Below are 18,199 nucleotides of genomic sequence, written 5' to 3' on the forward strand. Positions count from 1 at the left end.
GGCAGGTGGATCTCCTGAGGTCAGGAGTTCGAGACCAGCCTGGCCAACATGGTGAAACCCCATCTGTACTAAAAGTACAAAAATTAGCCAGGCATGGTGGCGGGCGCCTGTAATCCCAGCTACTCAGGAGGCTGAGGTGGGAGAATCGCTTGAACCTGAGAGGCAGAGGTTGCAGTGAGCCAAGATCATGCCATTGCACTCTAGCCTGGGTGACAAAAGTGAAACTCCGTCTCAATAAAAAAACAAAAACAAACAAACAGAAACAAAAACAAACACGCTCTTACCATATAATCCAGAAAATTCTTCTTAGGATTTGCCCAAAAGAGTTGAAAACTTCTGTCCATACAAAACCCTGCACGCACATGAAGTTTATAACAGCTTTACTCACTATCGCCAAAACTTGGAAGCAGCCAAGATGTCCCTCAGTAGGTGAATGGATACATAACAATGGAATATTATTCAGTGCTAAAAACAAATGAGCTATCAAGGCATGAAAAGACGAAGGAAAATTACAGCTGGGCATTGTGGCTCACGCCTGTAATCCCAGCACTTTGGGAGGTCAAGGCAGATGGATCAGCTGAGGTCAGGAGTTCGAGTTCAGCCTGGCCAACATGGTGAAACCCTGTCTCTGCTAAAAATACAAAAATTAACCAGGTGTGATGGTGGACACCTGTAATCTGAGCTACTCAGGAGGCTGAAGCAGGAGAATCGCTTGAATCAGGGAGATGGAGTTTGCTGTGAGCCGAGATCGTACCACTGCACTCCAGCCTGGGTGACAGAGCGAGACTCTGTCTAAAAAAAAAAAAAGACAGGAAGAAAACTTAAATGCTTGTTACTAAATGAAAGATGCTAATCTGAAAAGGCCACGTACTGTACGATTCCAACTATACAACATTCTGGAAGAGACAGGAATAGGTGGAGTAGAGAAGATTTTCTAGGGCAGTGACACTCCTCTGCATGAGACTAAAATGGTGAATACATGTCACTAGACACCTGTCCAAAACCATGGAATGTGCAGGCAGTCCCCAACTTATAATGGTTAAACTTAGCGATTTTTCAACTTTATGAAGGTGGGAAAATGGTGCATTCAGTGAAACCGTACTTTGAATACCGACAAAACCATGTTTTTTCACTTTCAATACAGTATTCAATAAATTACATGAGATGGTCAACACTTTATTATAAAATAGGATTTGTGTTTGATAATTTTGCCCAACGGTAGGCTAATCTAAGTGACCTGAACATGTTAAGTAGGCTAGGCTTAAGCTATGATGCTCGGTAGGTGAGGTGTATTAAATACATTTTGGGCTGGGCATGGTGGCTCACATCTGTAATCCCAGTACTTTGTGAGGCTAAGATGGGCAGATCACTTGGATTCAGGAGTTCGAGACCAGCCTGGGCAACATAGTGAGATCCTGTCTCTACAAAAAATACAAAAATTCACCAGGTGTGGTGGCATGTGCCTATAGTCCCAGCTATTCAGGAGACTGAGGCGAAGGATCACTTGAGCCTTGGAGGCGGAGGTTGCAGTGAGCCCAGATCGCACAACTGCACTGCAGCCTGGGTGCTAGAGTGAGACCCTATCCAATAAATAAATAAATGCATTTTGACTTATTTTCAACTTGTGATAGTTTTGAGATGTAATCCCATGAGTCAAAGAGCATCTGTACAATACCAAGAGTGAACCCTAATGTAACTATGGACTTTTTGTGATAATAATATGTCAAAATAGATCCACCCATGGGAATACATGTGCCACTCGATGCCGGATCTTGACAGTGGGAGAAGCTAGACATGCATGGGTGCAGGGGGCAGTCAGGAGCTCTGTGCTTCCAGTCCATTTAGCCATGAACCTAAAACTGCTCTAAAAAACGAGAGTCTACTTTCATAAAAGTAGTTTTGTTTTGGTTTTTTTTTCCAGAGAATAGTCTAACTCTGTTGCCCAGGCTGGAGTGCAATGGCGTGATCTCAGCTCACTGCAACCTCCGCCTCCTGGGTTCAAGCGATTCTCCTGCCTCAGCCTCCCCAGTAGCTGGGATTACAGGCACATGCCACCACGCCTGGCTAATTTTTGTATTTTTTGTAGAAATAGGGTTTTGCGATGTTTGCCAGGCTGCTCTCGAACTCCTGACCTCAGGTGATACGCCCGCCTTGGCCTCCCAAAGTGCCGGGATTACAGGCGTGAGCCACCATGCCCATCCTAAAGGTAGCTTTTTTTTTTTTATTTTTTATTTTTTGAGACGGAATTTCGCTCGTTGCCCAGGCTGGAGTGCGATGGCTCGATCTTGGCTCACTGCAACCCCCGCCTCCATGGTTCAAGTGATTCTCCTGTCTCAGCCTCCTGAGTAACTGGGATTACAGGCGCATGCCACCGCGCCTGGCTAATTTTTTAATTTTTAGTAGAGATGGGGTTTCATCATATTGGTCAGGCTGGTCTCAAACTCCTGACCTCAGGTGATCCGCCCGCTTCGGCCTCCCAAAGTGCTGGGATTACAGGCCTGAGTCACTAAGCCCGGCCAGCAGTTTTATTTCACTTTTATTTTAGTAAGATTCCTGAACACCACACAATCCTCGAATCGTGGTTGTTACCAAAAAATCAAGTACCAAGTGGCTGGGAAGCATTGTCCCAAATGCCTTTAAAGGCATATTCTCACAAATGTTCATCTTTCATGTACACTTGGCTTTAAAAGAACACATCAAATTTTACATCATCATAAAGGTATGTGAGTGATACACAAATGTGTTCTTGCACATCGTTATAAGGCTATTAGTTTGTTCTGTGCGAGCATATACGCTAAGCTTCCATTTATCTTCTTCAAAAGCCACCTCTGCTCCTGCTATGAGGTTTTAGATCACCCAAGCTGTACATTTCCTAAATCCCTCTTCAGTTCCCATTCCCATCCTGTTTTTGTGTAAATCCAAGTTTTCTCCTAAAACTTCTGCAGCATCTCTAGAAGATAAGTTCTCCCGACAATTCCAAGAAACCCACGAGTAAGGTACTTAACATAACACGTTTATGAGAAGGGTTGGCTTGTCCTCTGTGCTTTTCCTTCCTATAAACATGTGTAGACGGCAGGAAAGTACCCCCGCCTCCACCCCTCGACAGCGAAGCTTCTGAAGATCCCGACGGAAGGCCTGGCAGCCATCTCCAATCATTCTTCTGTTTTTGATGTGTGGCTTTTGATGAGAGAACAGTGATATGAACACCCTTTGCACCAAAGTGACTTGCTTATTTTTTTTATTAAATGATACATTGAAAGTATAAAAAGTTGCCGCAGTACAAACAAATTACAGAATAATGCATATAAAAGCGCTATGGACTACACGTGACAATTCTGTTTAACTTCCATCTTGATGATTTTATATCAGTATCCAAAATTATATACTCCAGCATTTTTTCCGAATATAGTCTTACATGATTGCAATTCCTGAGGTAAACTAAGTGTCCACTGCCAACATCCTTGGACGAAAACCAAGTCCCCTGGGAGAATTCAGATATTTATATTCACACATACAATACAATGGAATTCATCAATGTAATCAGATGTTGCAGATTTAAAAATGGAAAATGGACTCTTGCAATACTTCTGCATCCATATATAATTTTACCAGCAGGGCCTCCCGAAATGTTGTGTAAGTATAGTTTAAATGGATTTCATTAATAAGTTTCTGCATTTAGATAAAAATTCTTGGCTAATCTGTAAGAAGTGAACACTGACTAGCATTGCCAAATAGAAAATCAAAAATTTCAACAATTTGCAAAGCAGCACAGAATTGACACCCTAAAGAGGATGCCAATTTTGCTAACTACAGCTCTTACCACTCTTCTCCATGGAAAACCTTTAAGCTAAATGTTGTCAGTGTTTAGGTGCGCAGGCAAAATTTAATTCTGAATATACCATCGAACTTTTGCCAATCAGGAGCTGTCTATCATCATAGTCAGTTGTTTTCAATGCAATGAGCCTGTGGACACTACATTAAAAATACTTCTTTAATAAATATCGAAGTAGCGTATTAGAGATAGCACATACTATTTTTCTATCCCAAGAATAAAAATTGATGTTTGATAAGAGTTTCGGAGCCCAAACAAGTAGGGGGCTGGCCCTCTTCTGGCTCATCTGTGATTGCACAACCGAGGGCCACACGGAGATTAAACAATGCCATCTTTGAAAAATCCCTTTCTGGTATTTCTCCCAAAGCCTGTCTCTTCATGCTTACTTCACATTCTTTATCTAATAAAATAAACTCTTTGTTTTATTTACAGCAAAATTATTACAGCAAATTTACTTCTCCTCTACCTTTTAATTAAATCTTCCAGTAAGCCAAAGTCTAAGGAAAGAAAAAGTACATTGTTGCCTATTGAAAAGGTAATACAAAGCCCTTTCATTTCCTTACAAACTTTAAGGGCCTTTATAATACTTCCTAAATGGCTGGGCTCAGTGGCTCACACCTGTAATCCCAGCGCTTTGGGAGGCTGGGGCACACAGATCACCTGAGGTCAGGAGTTCAAGACCAGCCTGGCCAGCATGGTGAAACCCCATCTCTACTAAAAATACAAAAACTACTCCGGTGTGGTGGCACAGGCCTGTTTTCCCAGCTACTTGGGAGGCTGAGGCAGGAGAATCACTTGAATCCGGGAGGCGGAGATTGCAGTGAGCCGAGATCGTGCCACTGCACTCCAGTCTGGGTGACAGAGCGAGACTCCATCTCAAAAAAACAAAAAATACTTCGTAAAAACAATACTTTTTTTTTCAAGTCAAATCCAATAAGCTAGATGACAAGAGTTAGCTTTTATTCACAAATGTAGTTAAACATGAGGGGTGTTTTGTAGAAACTCAAATTTCTACAAACATTAGTGGTGCATTTTGGTAACATTGGGACAATAAATAAGTTATTTAATTAATAATACAATTTTAAGACAAAAGATACCCCAAACAAAGCATTATCTGTTGACTGCCTGAGAAACATGAAGATCTTCAATGTTAGTACTTTTCTGCTCCTCCTTTCTTAGGTGGTCATCTGAAATGCACAGAAACCAATGTTAATACTTATCCCAAGTCAAAACACACAGATAGGTAGACATAGCTACAAATATCTTAGGATGTTACATATTTAATATTCTATGAGTACTTTAGATGGTTTAGGACAATTAAAAAAACCCATTATTTTTTAAACACTATTGAAGAAATCAGAGGCCAAGCGTGGTGGCTCACGTCTGTAATCCCAGTACTTTGGGAGGCCGAGGTGGGTGGATCACCTGAGGTCAAGAGTTATAGACTAGTCTGGCCAACATGGTGAAACCCCGTGTCTCCTCAAAATACAAAAATTAGCCGGGCGTGGTGGCAGGCGCCTGTAATCCCAGCTACTCGGGAGGCTGAGGCAGGAGAATTGCTTGAACCCGGGAGGCAGAAGTTGCAGTGAGCCAAGATCGTGCCATTTCACTCCAGCCTGGGCAACAAGAGTGAAACTCGGTCTCAAAAAAAAAAAAAAAAAAAAAAAGAAAGAAATCAGAAATGTCTGGCATTAGGGACTCTAATTATTCAAAAGAGTTTCTTGACTTTTTTTTTTGAGTAGAGTACAACCTGCAGTAAACCCATGCATAAGTAGTTACAAACCTCTCTCTTACATGTAAGGAATGAAATTTGCAAGAAAGGACAAGGTGTTCAATCAGCATTTTGAGGGTTGCCAAAGCTCTTCAATTACAACACAATGAAAACCACTTCAAATAGGATCACCTGAGGTCAGGAGATAGAGACCCTGTCTCTACTAAAAATATAAAAATTAGCCAGGCGTGGTGGCGAGCACCTACAATCCCAGCTACTTGGGAGGCTGAGGGCAGGAGAATCGCTTGAACCCAGAAGTGGAGGTTGCAGTGAGCCGAGATCATGCCACTGCACTCCAGCCTGGGTGACAGAGCAAGACTCTGTCTCGAGAAGAAAAAAAAAGAACCTAGAGACTTAATATCCTAATGCAACAAAAATGTAATGCAAAAACTAGATTCTTGAGAATATATGAACCCCAAACACTTTCTACAACTGACAAAACATCTTTCTTGCAACAATTTTGATAATAGGAAAAAATATATACATAAATTTAGATAAGCTGCTAGAAAATGCAATTTTATCACTGGGTTTTCTAATTCTACAATGTGATTATACACACGCTTTATTAGTTCTCAGCTGCTTATTCTCAGTGCCAATACTACTTTAAGGGTGTGGAAAACAGATGGAAATCTCTCTCCCTTTATTTTAGGTAACTTTGCTGGACAGAAAAAAATTAACAATTTCCTCAGAAGGCAACAATTTTAGGTCTTCTAGAAAAGTGTTATAAAAAATGAAGTCTAGTATGCTTGATAGATGTGCAATAAAGTTAAGCTGATGACTGTCCCTATTATAAAAATCTGGTCTTTCATTTACAATAAAAATCTTCGCCAGGAATGTAGTCCCAGCTGTAGTCCCAGCTACTTGGGAGGCTGAGGTGGGAGGATCACCTGGGCCTGTGAGGTCAAGGCTGCAGAGAGCCATGATTGTGTCACTGCACTCCAGCCTGGGAGACAGAGTGAGACCCTATCTCTTAAAAAAAAAAAAAAAAGAAAAGAAAAAAAATGTGTGTGTGTGTATATATATATAAAGTTGAATAGCAAAAACTACTTTGCCTTCAAGATTACAAGCACTAACAGCAGCAGTACAAATGCACTGGCTGTCATTTCAAAGGTGGGTGTGCCTACATAAACCCTCTTCATTTTTTTTCAGCACTGAAAACTTGGATGAGAGAAGCACTTTTTCATCTTGGCATGCTTTGGACTTACTTCTTTCTTTCCTTTTTTTTTTTTTTTGAGACAGAGTCTCGCTCTGTCGCCCAGGCTGGAGTGTAGTGGTGCAATCTCGGCTTACTGCAACCTCCACCTCCTGGGTTCAAGCGATTTTCCTGCCTCGGCCTCCCGAGTAGCTGGGACTACAGGCGTACACCACCACGCCCAGCTAATTTTTGTATTTTCAGTAGAGACAGGGTTTCACCATGTTGGCTAGGCTGGTCTCGAACTCCTGACCTCAGGTGATCTGCCCACCTAGGCCTCCCAAGGTGCGGGGATTACAGGGGTGAGCTGCCGTGGCCTGGCCTGAACTTATTTTCAAGTAAAAGCCAATTTAGTTTCAGGGTTTGATATTTCTGTTGAATGAGCTTCTGTGGAGACAAGGTGCTGTGATGTAGAGAATAAGGATTTTAGTATCTTCATAACCTTTTCAATGCTGTCAAATAAGAGTTACGGAGACAGTGAGCTAGAGTTGAGGAAGTAAATGGAAAGCTTAAGTGTGTTACTGAAACATGATGCAATTCTGGCTGACAACTTTCAAGGCACTACACAAAGAGGTTGTGTCAATAAAATGTTTGATGACCAAGAAAATAATTTGCAAAATCACTGTTCTTCCCCGATTCATTCAGCAGTCATCCTCATTTCTGAGCTGTCTGCAGAGCTTTCCACAGAACAGGCACCCAAGGTGGCTTTACTGACTTGAACTCGATTCTGATGTTCCTGGCACTTTAGTGGTGTACAGGTCGTGTGTCTAGGTGTCTCTTTCCCTCCCTCCCTCCATAAATACCTTTCTCTCTTTGGTGTATGCATAATCTACCGCTTTCATCTCAGAAGAACAGAAATTGGTTAGGAAATAGTGTTCCTTATAACTTTCTTACTAGTCATGAGCCGTGAGTATTAACAAGGCTGATTATGAAACTTACAAACCAGAAAGTTATTTCTCAAGCGGTTATTTTTCTTCATGGGACTGATAGTATCAATGACTTGGGGTTGCTGTGTTAAGAAGTGTTAAGGTGTACAATATCCACTGGTGACAACTGAACTCAGAAACCCATATTGTCATATATTCTTGGTAAGTATATAGACTGATAAAGCCTTTTTGGAGGGGAATTAGACAATATCTACTACATTTTTAAATATGCATATCCTTTGAACCAACAACTCTACTTTAGGCATCCACACAAGAGAAACGTGTAGACAAAGATACAATGTTACATCACAATACTGTAATGTGTGGACAAAGATACAATGTTACATCACAATACCGTAAAAGCAAAATATTTGAAACTAAATAAGAGTGATTATAAGGTGGGAGACTAGCCTGGGCAACAGGACAAGACCCTGACTGCAAAAAATTAAAAAATAAGCGAGGTGCAGTGGTGCACCCCTATAGTCCCGGCTACTTGGGATGCTGATGTGGAAAGACTGACCCCAGGAGTTTGAGGCTACAGCGAGCTATGATTGTGCCACTGCACTCCAACCTGGATGACAGAGTAAGACTTCATCTCTAAAATTAAAAAAAGGATGATTGTAATAATACTCTGGAATATGAAACAAAGTTAAAAACGAGATCTACACGTATCAACAAGTGAAAAAAAGCAAATTGCAGGATAACGTGCACCATAACAATGTATATATATTTAAATACACAGAAATGAGTCCCGAAGGGGCTGGGCATGGCCAGATGCAGTGGCTCACGCCTGTAATCCCAGCACTTTGGGAGGCCAAGGGGGGTGGATTGCCTGAGGTCATGAGTTGGAGACCAGCCTGGCCAACACAGTGAAACCTCATCTCTACTAAAAATACAAAAATTAGGTGGGTGTGGTAGCACATGCCTGCAGCCCCAGCTACTTGGGAGGCAGGAGAATCACTTGAACCTGGGAGGCGGAGGTTGCAGTGAGGTGAGATTGTGCCATTGCACTCCAGCCTGGGTGATGGAGTGATAGTCCATCTAAAATTTAAATAACAATAATAAAATAAAATAAAATAAATAAAATAAAAGAAATGAGTCCCAAAGAATACCCTGCAAACTGCTAACAGGGACACCTTCTATAAAAAGGGAGAAGAATTGAGGAGTTAGGGAGAGGCAAGAAGGAAGAAAGGAAAGTTAAAGGGAACTTTTTACTATTTAAAAAATTTAGAGATTTACTCATGTACTTGCACTATTAATGTTTTATTTTGCTCGTTAAGTACTTGCCAATTAGTAGGCAGTAATGTCAGTTCCTTACCAATCCCTAAAAAGAGAATTTGGAAAACTTCTCCATAATCTATATGTGGAAAGGTATACGGGAACATCAATCAAATGTGCTGATTCTGCTACTAATTATCTGCTACAGGCCTTAGATGAGTTACTTAACCTCTTAGTATTGGAACCTTCTTAAAGTTTTCTCAACTATGAAATAAGTAGGTGGGAATGACTTATTTTCCAACGTTCCATCCAGTTCAGCATTCTAACATATACAGAAAGATATCTCCTAGTGCAGTCAGAAACCACCTCCAAAATAGGTTATCCTGATTCACTGTTTACTTTCAGACCTCAAGAGACACCAAGCATCTAACACGGTCACTACTGGTCACAGCAGTTTAGGAAACTACAAAGGCAATCCACATTTTAGGCGTTTCCTAAAAGTTCATGTCAACATTCAAGATTTACATTTGTTCTGATAATTGGCAGCCTAAACCCCACCTTTAACTGTCCTTAAAAATTGACCAGCTCTTGGCTGGGCACGGTGGCTCAAGCCTGTAATCCCAGCACTTTGGGAGGCCAAGGTGGGCGGATCATGAGGTCAGGAGATCAAGACCATCCTGGCTAACACAGGGAAACCCTGTCTCCACTAAAGATACAAAAAATTAGCCGAGTGTGGTGATGGGTGCCTGTAGTCCCAGCTACTTGGGAGGCTGAGGCAGGGGAATGGCATGAACCCAGGAGGCAGAGCTTACAGTGAGACGAGATCACACCACTACACTCTAGCCTGGGCGACAGAGCGAGACTCTGTCTCAAAAAAAAAAAAAATTGATCAGCTCTCTACCACAACTGCAAACACTGAGCTATAACCCACTCAATTCAAATGGTGAAAATGGGATCCCATTGCTGGGATAATCAAAATAAGTCAGGGCCAGGTACAGGCTCGTGCCTGTAACCCCCACACTCTGAGAGGCCGAGGTGGGAAATCACTTAAGACTGAGTTCAACACCAGCCTAGTGAACACGGTTGAGACTTCCATGTCCACAAAAATTTAAAAATTAGCTGGGTGTGGTGCCTGAAGTCCTAGCTACTTGGGAAGCTGAGGCAAGAAGGTGAGAGGATTGCTTGAGCCTGGCAGTTCAAGGTTACGGTGAGCTATAATAGCACCACTGCACTCTAGTCAGGCGACAGAGTGACTACAAAAAATACATAAAAATTTATGTATTTTTATGTCTCAAAAAAATACATAAAAATTTAAAAGCTACCAAAAGCTCATTTAAAAAACAGGCAATCTGAAAGAAATGTGGGCGATTCTCCTAACAATCTGTAACTTGTAGGTAACTTCCACTGTAACATAAACAGTATCCTAAAAATGCAAATGACTTCTCTATCTGTATTTAGCAATCTTACCTTTTATTTTGCAGTCATGGAGAGGAAAAAAAATAATCACTTGATAAAAAGCTATTTATTCAGTATACCAAGGATCTAAGCTGCTCCAAATACTTACAATTTACATGAAAATTGGAGTTTTCAGTATTTTTTTATTTTTTTTAATTTAATTAATATAATTTTTTAATTAAAAAAAATAGAGATGGGGTTTCACCATGTCACTTAGGCTAGTCTCAAACTCCTGGCCTCAAGCGATCCACCTGCCTCGGCCTCCCAAACTGCTGGGATTACAGGCATGAGCCACTGTGCCTGGCCCAGAGTTTTAAATACTTCTATAAAGAAATTACATCTAAGAATTCTGCCCAGTTATGCCTCCCACGCTTCCCTGTCCAAGATTCTTTACAAAAAGCATTCTGTTTCTTGGAGTAACATAGGCTAGCCATATTAGATATAAGCAGAATTAAACTATGACTCAAAAGCTCAGTAAAGACTCCAAAAGAAAAATATATAGGAAGAAAACATATTTGCTGACAGCTAAATAATGAATCTTGGAAAACTCACACCCATTGGCTTTCTTCTACTAGGTTGTCTGCCAAGACTTGGGTCTGAAGGCTGAAGTGAAGGCCCTTTCAGAAATGCATTCTGGATGCCATCCTTAGTTCCACGCAAGAAATGGGCTAAAATCCCATATAAAAGAGGTCTATAGCAGGAAGAAAACAAAACAAAACCAAAAGCTAATAAATCTGCATAAACGGGAAAAGCTTAAAACATTTATTCTTTAAAAGGTAACCTCTGACATCAAAAAGACCAAGTGATTCACTAGACTTTAAAAAGCTGCATGATTATCCAAAATGCAAATTGTTCATACTTTTAAATTTAAGAGTACCACTTAATTTCACGACAATTTTAAAACCCAGAGAAAACATGTTAACAACTTAAACCTCATCTACACTGAAATATCATTTCTATCAATCCACAGGAATCTATCTTTTAAACTCCAAAGTCCAGTAGAGTATTTCCCAATACCTAACCCCATCTAATACACAACAGGTATTCAATAAACACCTCTTGATTAATAAGTCCTTGCCCTGAAAAAGTCTTAGGTCCTGAGAGCCAGGTGACATGAGTTCAAATCCTGGCTTTGCCATTTGCTAGCTGTGGGACTCTGTGTAAGATTCTTAACCTCTCCAGCCTCATAAATGTTTCTTCCTTTATAAATTAGGATAAGCACCGTCCCTCCCTTATAGGGCTGTTATGCACTAAATGAGTTAATAAATGTCAAGTGTTTTTTACTGTGCCTGGCACATATGAAATGGTATATAAATGTTAGCTCCTGTGTAGCTAACATTTATTTAGATTAATATTTATATTACCTAATATTTTAAAATCTTCTTTATAGTTTACAGAACGTGTACCTCTTCTCATCTAATCCTCATCGTGTAATGTCAAGATCATCAACCGCAATTTATAAAGGAGAAAACCACAGCCAGGAGATTTGCTAGAGATTCCCCCAGATAGTAAACAAAGTTTACACTTGAACCCCAAATCCCATATTGTTTTCCTTAGTGTGCTGCCTGGGAATTTATATTAGTACTCTTGCATCAAGGAAAGCTGCTCTGCTGACAATCAAGAGTGGTACAATGGAAATGTTTTCCTTTGTTTCCAATCTCAAGTTTGAAAACACAATTAAAAGGATTTAATCTTTATTTTTAATTTTTGTGGGTACATAGTAGGTGTATATATTTGTGGGGAGGATTTATTTTTTGAGATATGTATCTATTTACTAGCTGGTATAATGGTTTACAGTACGACACTCCCTTCCAAAGATGGAATCTCATTGCCCTCTGAGTGTGAGCTGAACTCACTTCTAACTGGCACAAAGCTGACTTCAGAGGCCACGTGGTAATGGCCCTGCAGCTTCCTCCTTGCTTTCTCTCTTGGATTGCTGCCTTTGGGAGAAGTCAGATGCCTCAGGACACTTCAGCAGCCCTGGAAAGTTACATGCAGTAAGGAATTAGAGGCCGCCTGTCAATATCATTATGAGTTTGGAAGCAGATAGTTCAGCCACATTCAAGGCTTCCGACTACAACCCTGGCTGGCATCTTGACTCCAACCTCAAGGGGGAGCCTGAGCTAGACTTACGTGACTAAGCCAATCCCAAATCCCCGAATATTCCACAAATAATCTATGTTGTTGTTTTAAGCTACCAAATTCTGGAATAATATCACACTAATTTTTCCATGCCAGAGGGAAACCAGGAAAGTAAGTTTCTTTATTTAATAAGATGCCGCAACTCTTATGAAAGCGTCACCTAGTAATATAAAACAGGTCTCTTTGTTTACTTTAATCTTCCCCAAAGTGTTAACTGGTTCAAGATGATTTTTAAATGTTAAAAGTTTTATTTTTTAAATAAATATTCAAAAAAATGTACTTGTGATTAAAATTTTGGGTTGGACATGGGGGCTCAGGCCTGTAATCCCAGGACTTTGGGGGGCCAGCCTGGCCTCAAACAGGAGTTTGAGACAGCCTGAACAACATAGCGAGTCCCCTAGCTCTACAGCAATTTTATTTTAAATTAGCCACAGAAGGTAATATGCACCTGTGGTCCCAGCTACTTGGGAGGCTGAGGTGAGAGGATCGCTTGAGTGCAGAAGGGAGAGGCAACTTGCAAATTCATGGATTAAGGTTTATCTTTTAAAATAAGTTTAAAAAGATAAAGAAAAGTGCGGCCTCACAATAACTTGCCTGTAATTCTGAAATGCAAAATTCTGAAAACTGGATTCTCTTCATATATCTGGCAAAAAATCATCAGATGGCAAGGGTTGACCTAACAAGGCTATTACAGACTTTATCTTACTTTGTGTGAAAACATTAATGTGCTGGGTGTGGTGGCTCAAGCCTGTAATCCCAGCACTTTGGGAGGCCAAGGCAGGAGGATCACCTGAGGTCGGGAGTTCAAGACCAGCCTGACCAACATGGAGAAACCCCGTATCTACTAAAAATACAAAATTAGCCGGGTGTGGTGGCATGCTCCTGTAATCCCAGCTACTCAGGAGGCTGAGGCAGAAGAGTCACTTGAACCCAAGAGGCAGAGGTTGCAGTGAGCTGAGATCATGTCATTGCACTCAAAAAAAAAAAAGAGAAAGAAAATATTAATGTGATTGTGGAATACTACTTTAGGACTCCCTGGCACATACATGTAGTATTTGGTAGATGTACCATATTACTTTTTTTTTTTTTTTAAAGAATTGAAGTCTCGGGCCGATGGCTCACACCTGTAATCCTAGCATTTTGGCAGGCCGAGGCAGGAGGATCATGAGGTCAGGAGATCGAGACCATCCTGGCTAACACGGTGAAACCCTGTCTCTACTAAAAATACAAAAAATTAGCCAGGCGTGGTGGCATGCGCCTATAGTCCCAGCTACTTGGGAGGCTGAGGCAGGGGAATCGCTTGAACCTGGGAGGCGGCAGTTGCCGTGAGCCGAGATCACGCCACTGCACTCCAGCCTGGACGACAGAGCGAGACTCTGTCTCGAAAAAAAAAAAAAAAAAGAACTCTCGCTGTGTGGCCCACACTGGAGTGCAGCACCAAGATCATGGCTCACTGCAGCCTCAATCTCCTGGATTTAAGTAATCTTCTTGCCTCACCCTCCTAAGTAGCTAGGACTACAGGCATGTCATTTTAAAACCCGAAAGCATTTGGATTTTCAAACATGTATCTGGCCTCAGTGGTTTCAGATGCAGCACTGCAGATCTTTAAGTAAATAATATGAGTAATATGTGACTATGGCAAACTCTGTGAATGCCAATCACTGAAGTGTGAAAGACAAGGGCTTAAAGAAGTTACCTAACTTTTAAAAAATAAAGCCGTTTTAGCAACTTTTTTTTTTTTTGCTTCCTCATCCTCTCTCAAACTTACTTTTTTTTTTTTTTTTTGAAACGGAGTCTCGCTTCTGTCGCCCAGGCTGAGTGCAGTGGCACAATCTCGGCTCACTGCAAGCTCCACCTCCCCGTTTGATGCCCATTCTCCTGCCTTGGCCTCCCAAGTAGCTGGGACTACAGGCATCCGCCACCTTGCCCGGCTAATTTTTTGTATGTTTAGCAGAGACAGGGTTTCACCGTGTTAGCCAGGATGGTCTCCATTTCCTGACCTCGTGATCCGCCTGCCTCGGCCTCCCAAAGTGCTGAGATTACAGGCGTGAGCCAATGCGCCCGGCCTTCTTTTTTAAAAAAAATATGAAACATTTCACGAATTTGCGTGTCATCCCTTTGCCGGGGCCATGCTAATCTCTGTACCGCTCCAATTTTAGTTTATGTGCTGTTAAAGTGAGCACAAACTTCTTAATACTTTCATCTGAAGTAGGTATCTCAAAAGCTACCAAGAAGCCAGTAGGCGTATAGTCATTGCTTATTTCCATCAACTGCTAAATGTAAAATGATGTCTTGTATTAAATGATGTAATAACTCACTGCTCATCCTAAGTCACGCTTAGATTCCCCCAATTATTTTTCCCACTGTTCTCAATTATACAATTTTTATACTTTTCAAAACACTTGTTACCAGGTGCAGTGGCTCATGCCTGTAATCCCAACACTTTGGAAGGCCAAGGTAGGTGGATAACTTGAGCTGAGGAATTGGAGACCAGCCTGGCTAACATGGTAAAACACCATTTCTAAAAAAAATACAAAAATTGGCCAGGCATGATGGTGCATGCCAGAGTATGCCTGTAATTCCAGCTACATGGGAGGCTGAGGTGGGAGAATCGCTTGAGCCCAGGAGTTCGAGGCTGCAGTGAGCCATGATCAAGCCGCTGCACTCTAGAGACCTGGGCAACAGAGTGAAACCCTGCCTTGAAAAAACAAACAAAAAAACCTCACAGCACTTTGGGAGGTGGAGGTGGGCAGATCACTTGAGGCCAGGAGTTCGAGACCGGCCTGGCCAACATGGTGAAACCCCATCTCTACAAAAAAATATGAAAAAAAATTAGCTGGGCATGGTGGTGCACACCTGTAATCCCAGCTACTCAGGAGGCTGAGGCAGAATCAGTTGAACCCAGGAGGAGATTGCGGTGAGCTGAGATGGGGCCACTGCACTCCAGCATGGGCGACAGAGCGAGACCCTATCTCACAAAAAGGAAAAAAGAAAAAAAAAAGAAACATGGGAAGATGAGAGGAAGAGAAAGAGGAAAATGCCATAAAGGAGTTACTATCTGAACAGGGCCAACAGAAAGGAAAGATGCTCCAATAGAAGTTAAGATGCTCCAATAGAAGTTAAGAGGGAGAAAGGTGATGTAGGGCTTCTAGGATAAGGGAATGGTTTACAAGGCAAAGAAGCATAAAGTTGCAAAGTGTCTTCCAGGCACAATCAGAAATCAGGTGTGAGCAGATACAACAACAGACGGGTAGAAAGAGGTGTAAAGTGCTACGCTAAGCAATAGGGACTTCACTATACACACAATGACAAAGGTAGTATATGATCCTGGAACATTAATTTTACACAAGGATTTGTGGGAGAGTTAGATTTAACTGGAATGTCATTTAAAACATTTATATAGTAAAGCAAACAACTTTCAGAACTTTTTTTTTTTTTTTGAGACAGGGTCTGATTCTGTCACCTAGGCTAGAGTGCAGTGGTGTGATCTTGGCTCACTGCAACCTCCGCTGCCCAGGTTAAAGCGATTCTCATGCCTGAGCCTCCCTAGCAGCTGGGACTACAGGCACACGCCACCATGCCTTGCTAATCTTTTTGTTATTTTTAGTAGAGATGGGGTTTCGCCATGTTGACCAGGCTGGTCTCAAACTCCTGACCTCAGGTGATCCGCTTGCCTCAGCCTCTGAAGTGCTGGGACTACAGGCATGAGCCACCGCGTCTGGCTAGAGATGGGGTTTCCCCATGTTGTCCAGGCTGGTCTTGAACTCCTGAGCTCAAGTGATCCATCCACTTCAGCCTTCCAAAGTGCTGGCATTACAGGCACGAGATACCTCACTTGGCCTTAAGAACTTTTAGGATGAGAAAACGTAAGGCTTCAAAGAAAGTTCTAGATTTAAAAAAAGGCTGCTTTAAGCTATGTTCTCAGGTCTCCTATGTACTTTTTTTTTTTTTTTTTTTTTGGCTATACAGGGACTCCCCAGAAAAAGTTTAAGAAACACTGAAATAGAAAAAAACTAAGAAAACTAGAAAGTGGTCATCCTCCTTTTCAAGAGCATAGTTGGTGAGAGGAGGTACACAGAGGGCAAAGGACAGAGTAATAGCAACGAAAGCAGTGGGCTGATTCAGTAATCTTGGTAGAAAAAGGTATTCAAGCAGAAGCTTGGGGTTGGAAGTTCATAGTTTTTGTTTTTGTTTTTGTTTTTTTTTTTAGGAGAGGAGAGATCTGAGTACATTCCTAAGTTGGAGTGAAGGAAGAGTTAAATATGAAGAAAACAACTGACAAGGCAAAGTCTCAGAGGCCAGGCATGGGGGGCTCACACCTGCAACCCTAGCACTTTGGGAGGCCAAGGCAGGAAGATCACTTGAGGTCAGGAGTTCGAGACCAGCCTGGGCAACAAAGCGAGGCCTTGCCTCTACAAAAATAATTTGAAAATACAAATAAAAGTTGAAATTATAAATTAAAAAAAAAAAAAAAAAGCCTTAGAAGGACAAAGGATCAAGAAGTCAAAAGGAGCTAACTCCAGAAAGAAGATGCTTAGTCACTCTGAAGCCATGTAATTTTAGCTTCAGCAAACACAGATCTCATCTGACTTATTCACTGCTGCACACCCTGGATTTAGGACAATGCTTGACACACACTAGATCTGAATAAATACTTGAATTAAAATGAAGTAAAACCACCATGGTGCAATTATGACTCAATACAATATGTGGAAACTTCTTTAAAAAAAATTCTTACATTGTATTATCCTTTGATTCTTCAAATGCATTTAGTTCATGGATGAGAAACTGTCTGTCCAATGGAACTACAGGTTGACCAGATTCTGGGAGAAATAAATTCATGAGAACACTGAGTCTATTAAACTAAAAAGCAAATAAGATTTTGAAAAGAATCACATTTACCAGACACACACTTTTTAGATTTTGGAAGAATGATGACAACACACACCAAGACAGATCAAATTGCCTGTGATTTTATGACTTTCAAAATATCTCTTTTGTTAAATGCATGTCTTAATACAGTTTAACATAAATTCACTTTTTAAATTCCCCAGTGTTTGGTTGGAAAAATACCATTTCTATATCCAAATTATAATACTAAATTTTGGAAGTCTGTTTATCAATAACTTATTTTTGAAAAGAATATCCACTTGGTGACAATACTTATAAATAAAAATTAAAGTTAACCTGAAGTGTGGGGCAGCTGGAACTTTCACACTTTGCTGGTGGGAAAGCACAATGGTACAGGCACTTTGGAAAACAGTTGAGCAGTTTTCTTATAAAGGTGAGCGTGCATTTAACCACACAACCCAGCAATCTCACTCTTAAGCTTTCTACCCAAGATTAATGAAAACTTATGTTCTCACAAAAACCTGTATGTAAATGTTTATGGCAGCTCGATTCCTAACTGCTAAAACTAGAAACAACTCAATGCCCATCAACTGGTCATAGATGAGCAAACTACCACAGCCACACAATAGAACAGTGTTCAAAGGAAAAACAAACATGGCTGAATCCTGAATGTATTACACTAAATGAAAAAAGGCAGATTCAAAAGGCTGCATCATGTACGGTTCCATCTACAGCAGGGGTCCCCAACCCCTGGGCCACAGATTAGAAACTGGGCCACACAGCAGGAGGTGAGGAGTGGGCAAGCAAGTGAG

The 18,199-nt window shown here is 41.2% G+C and overlaps 1 protein-coding gene and 1 non-coding gene across 9 annotated transcripts in view; both read right to left on the bottom strand.

Moving 5' to 3' along the window:
• Positions 1-3,221: 3,221 nt before the first annotated feature.
• CEP20 (centrosomal protein 20) overlaps positions 3,222-18,199 on the bottom strand; it is a 39,550-nt gene continuing 24,572 nt past the window's right edge. For 3 of the 8 annotated variants that reach the window (XM_055099402.2, XM_055099400.2, XM_055099401.2), the window contains 3 exons: positions 17,275-17,359; positions 10,949-11,085; positions 3,222-5,019 (listed from right to left, as the gene is read on the bottom strand). In XM_055099402.2, coding sequence (XP_054955377.1) covers positions 4,943-5,019; positions 10,949-11,085; positions 17,275-17,359 — 299 coding nt within the window. In that variant the 3' untranslated portion in view covers positions 3,222-4,942. Of the gene's footprint in view, positions 5,020-10,948; positions 11,086-17,274; positions 17,360-18,199 lie in introns of those variants that run through there. The other 5 variants (XM_057299995.2, XM_057299996.2, XM_055099403.2 and 2 more) reach the window with 4 other exon arrangements.
• On the bottom strand, positions 14,616-14,719 carry LOC117978625 (U6 spliceosomal RNA). Its single transcript, XR_004669299.2, has one exon. It is a non-coding gene; the product is annotated as a U6 spliceosomal RNA (small nuclear RNA).

The sequence above is a fragment of the Pan paniscus genome, chromosome 18 (assembly GCF_029289425.2).
Source record: "Pan paniscus chromosome 18, NHGRI_mPanPan1-v2.0_pri, whole genome shotgun sequence".
Lineage (NCBI taxonomy): Eukaryota > Metazoa > Chordata > Mammalia > Primates > Hominidae > Pan > Pan paniscus.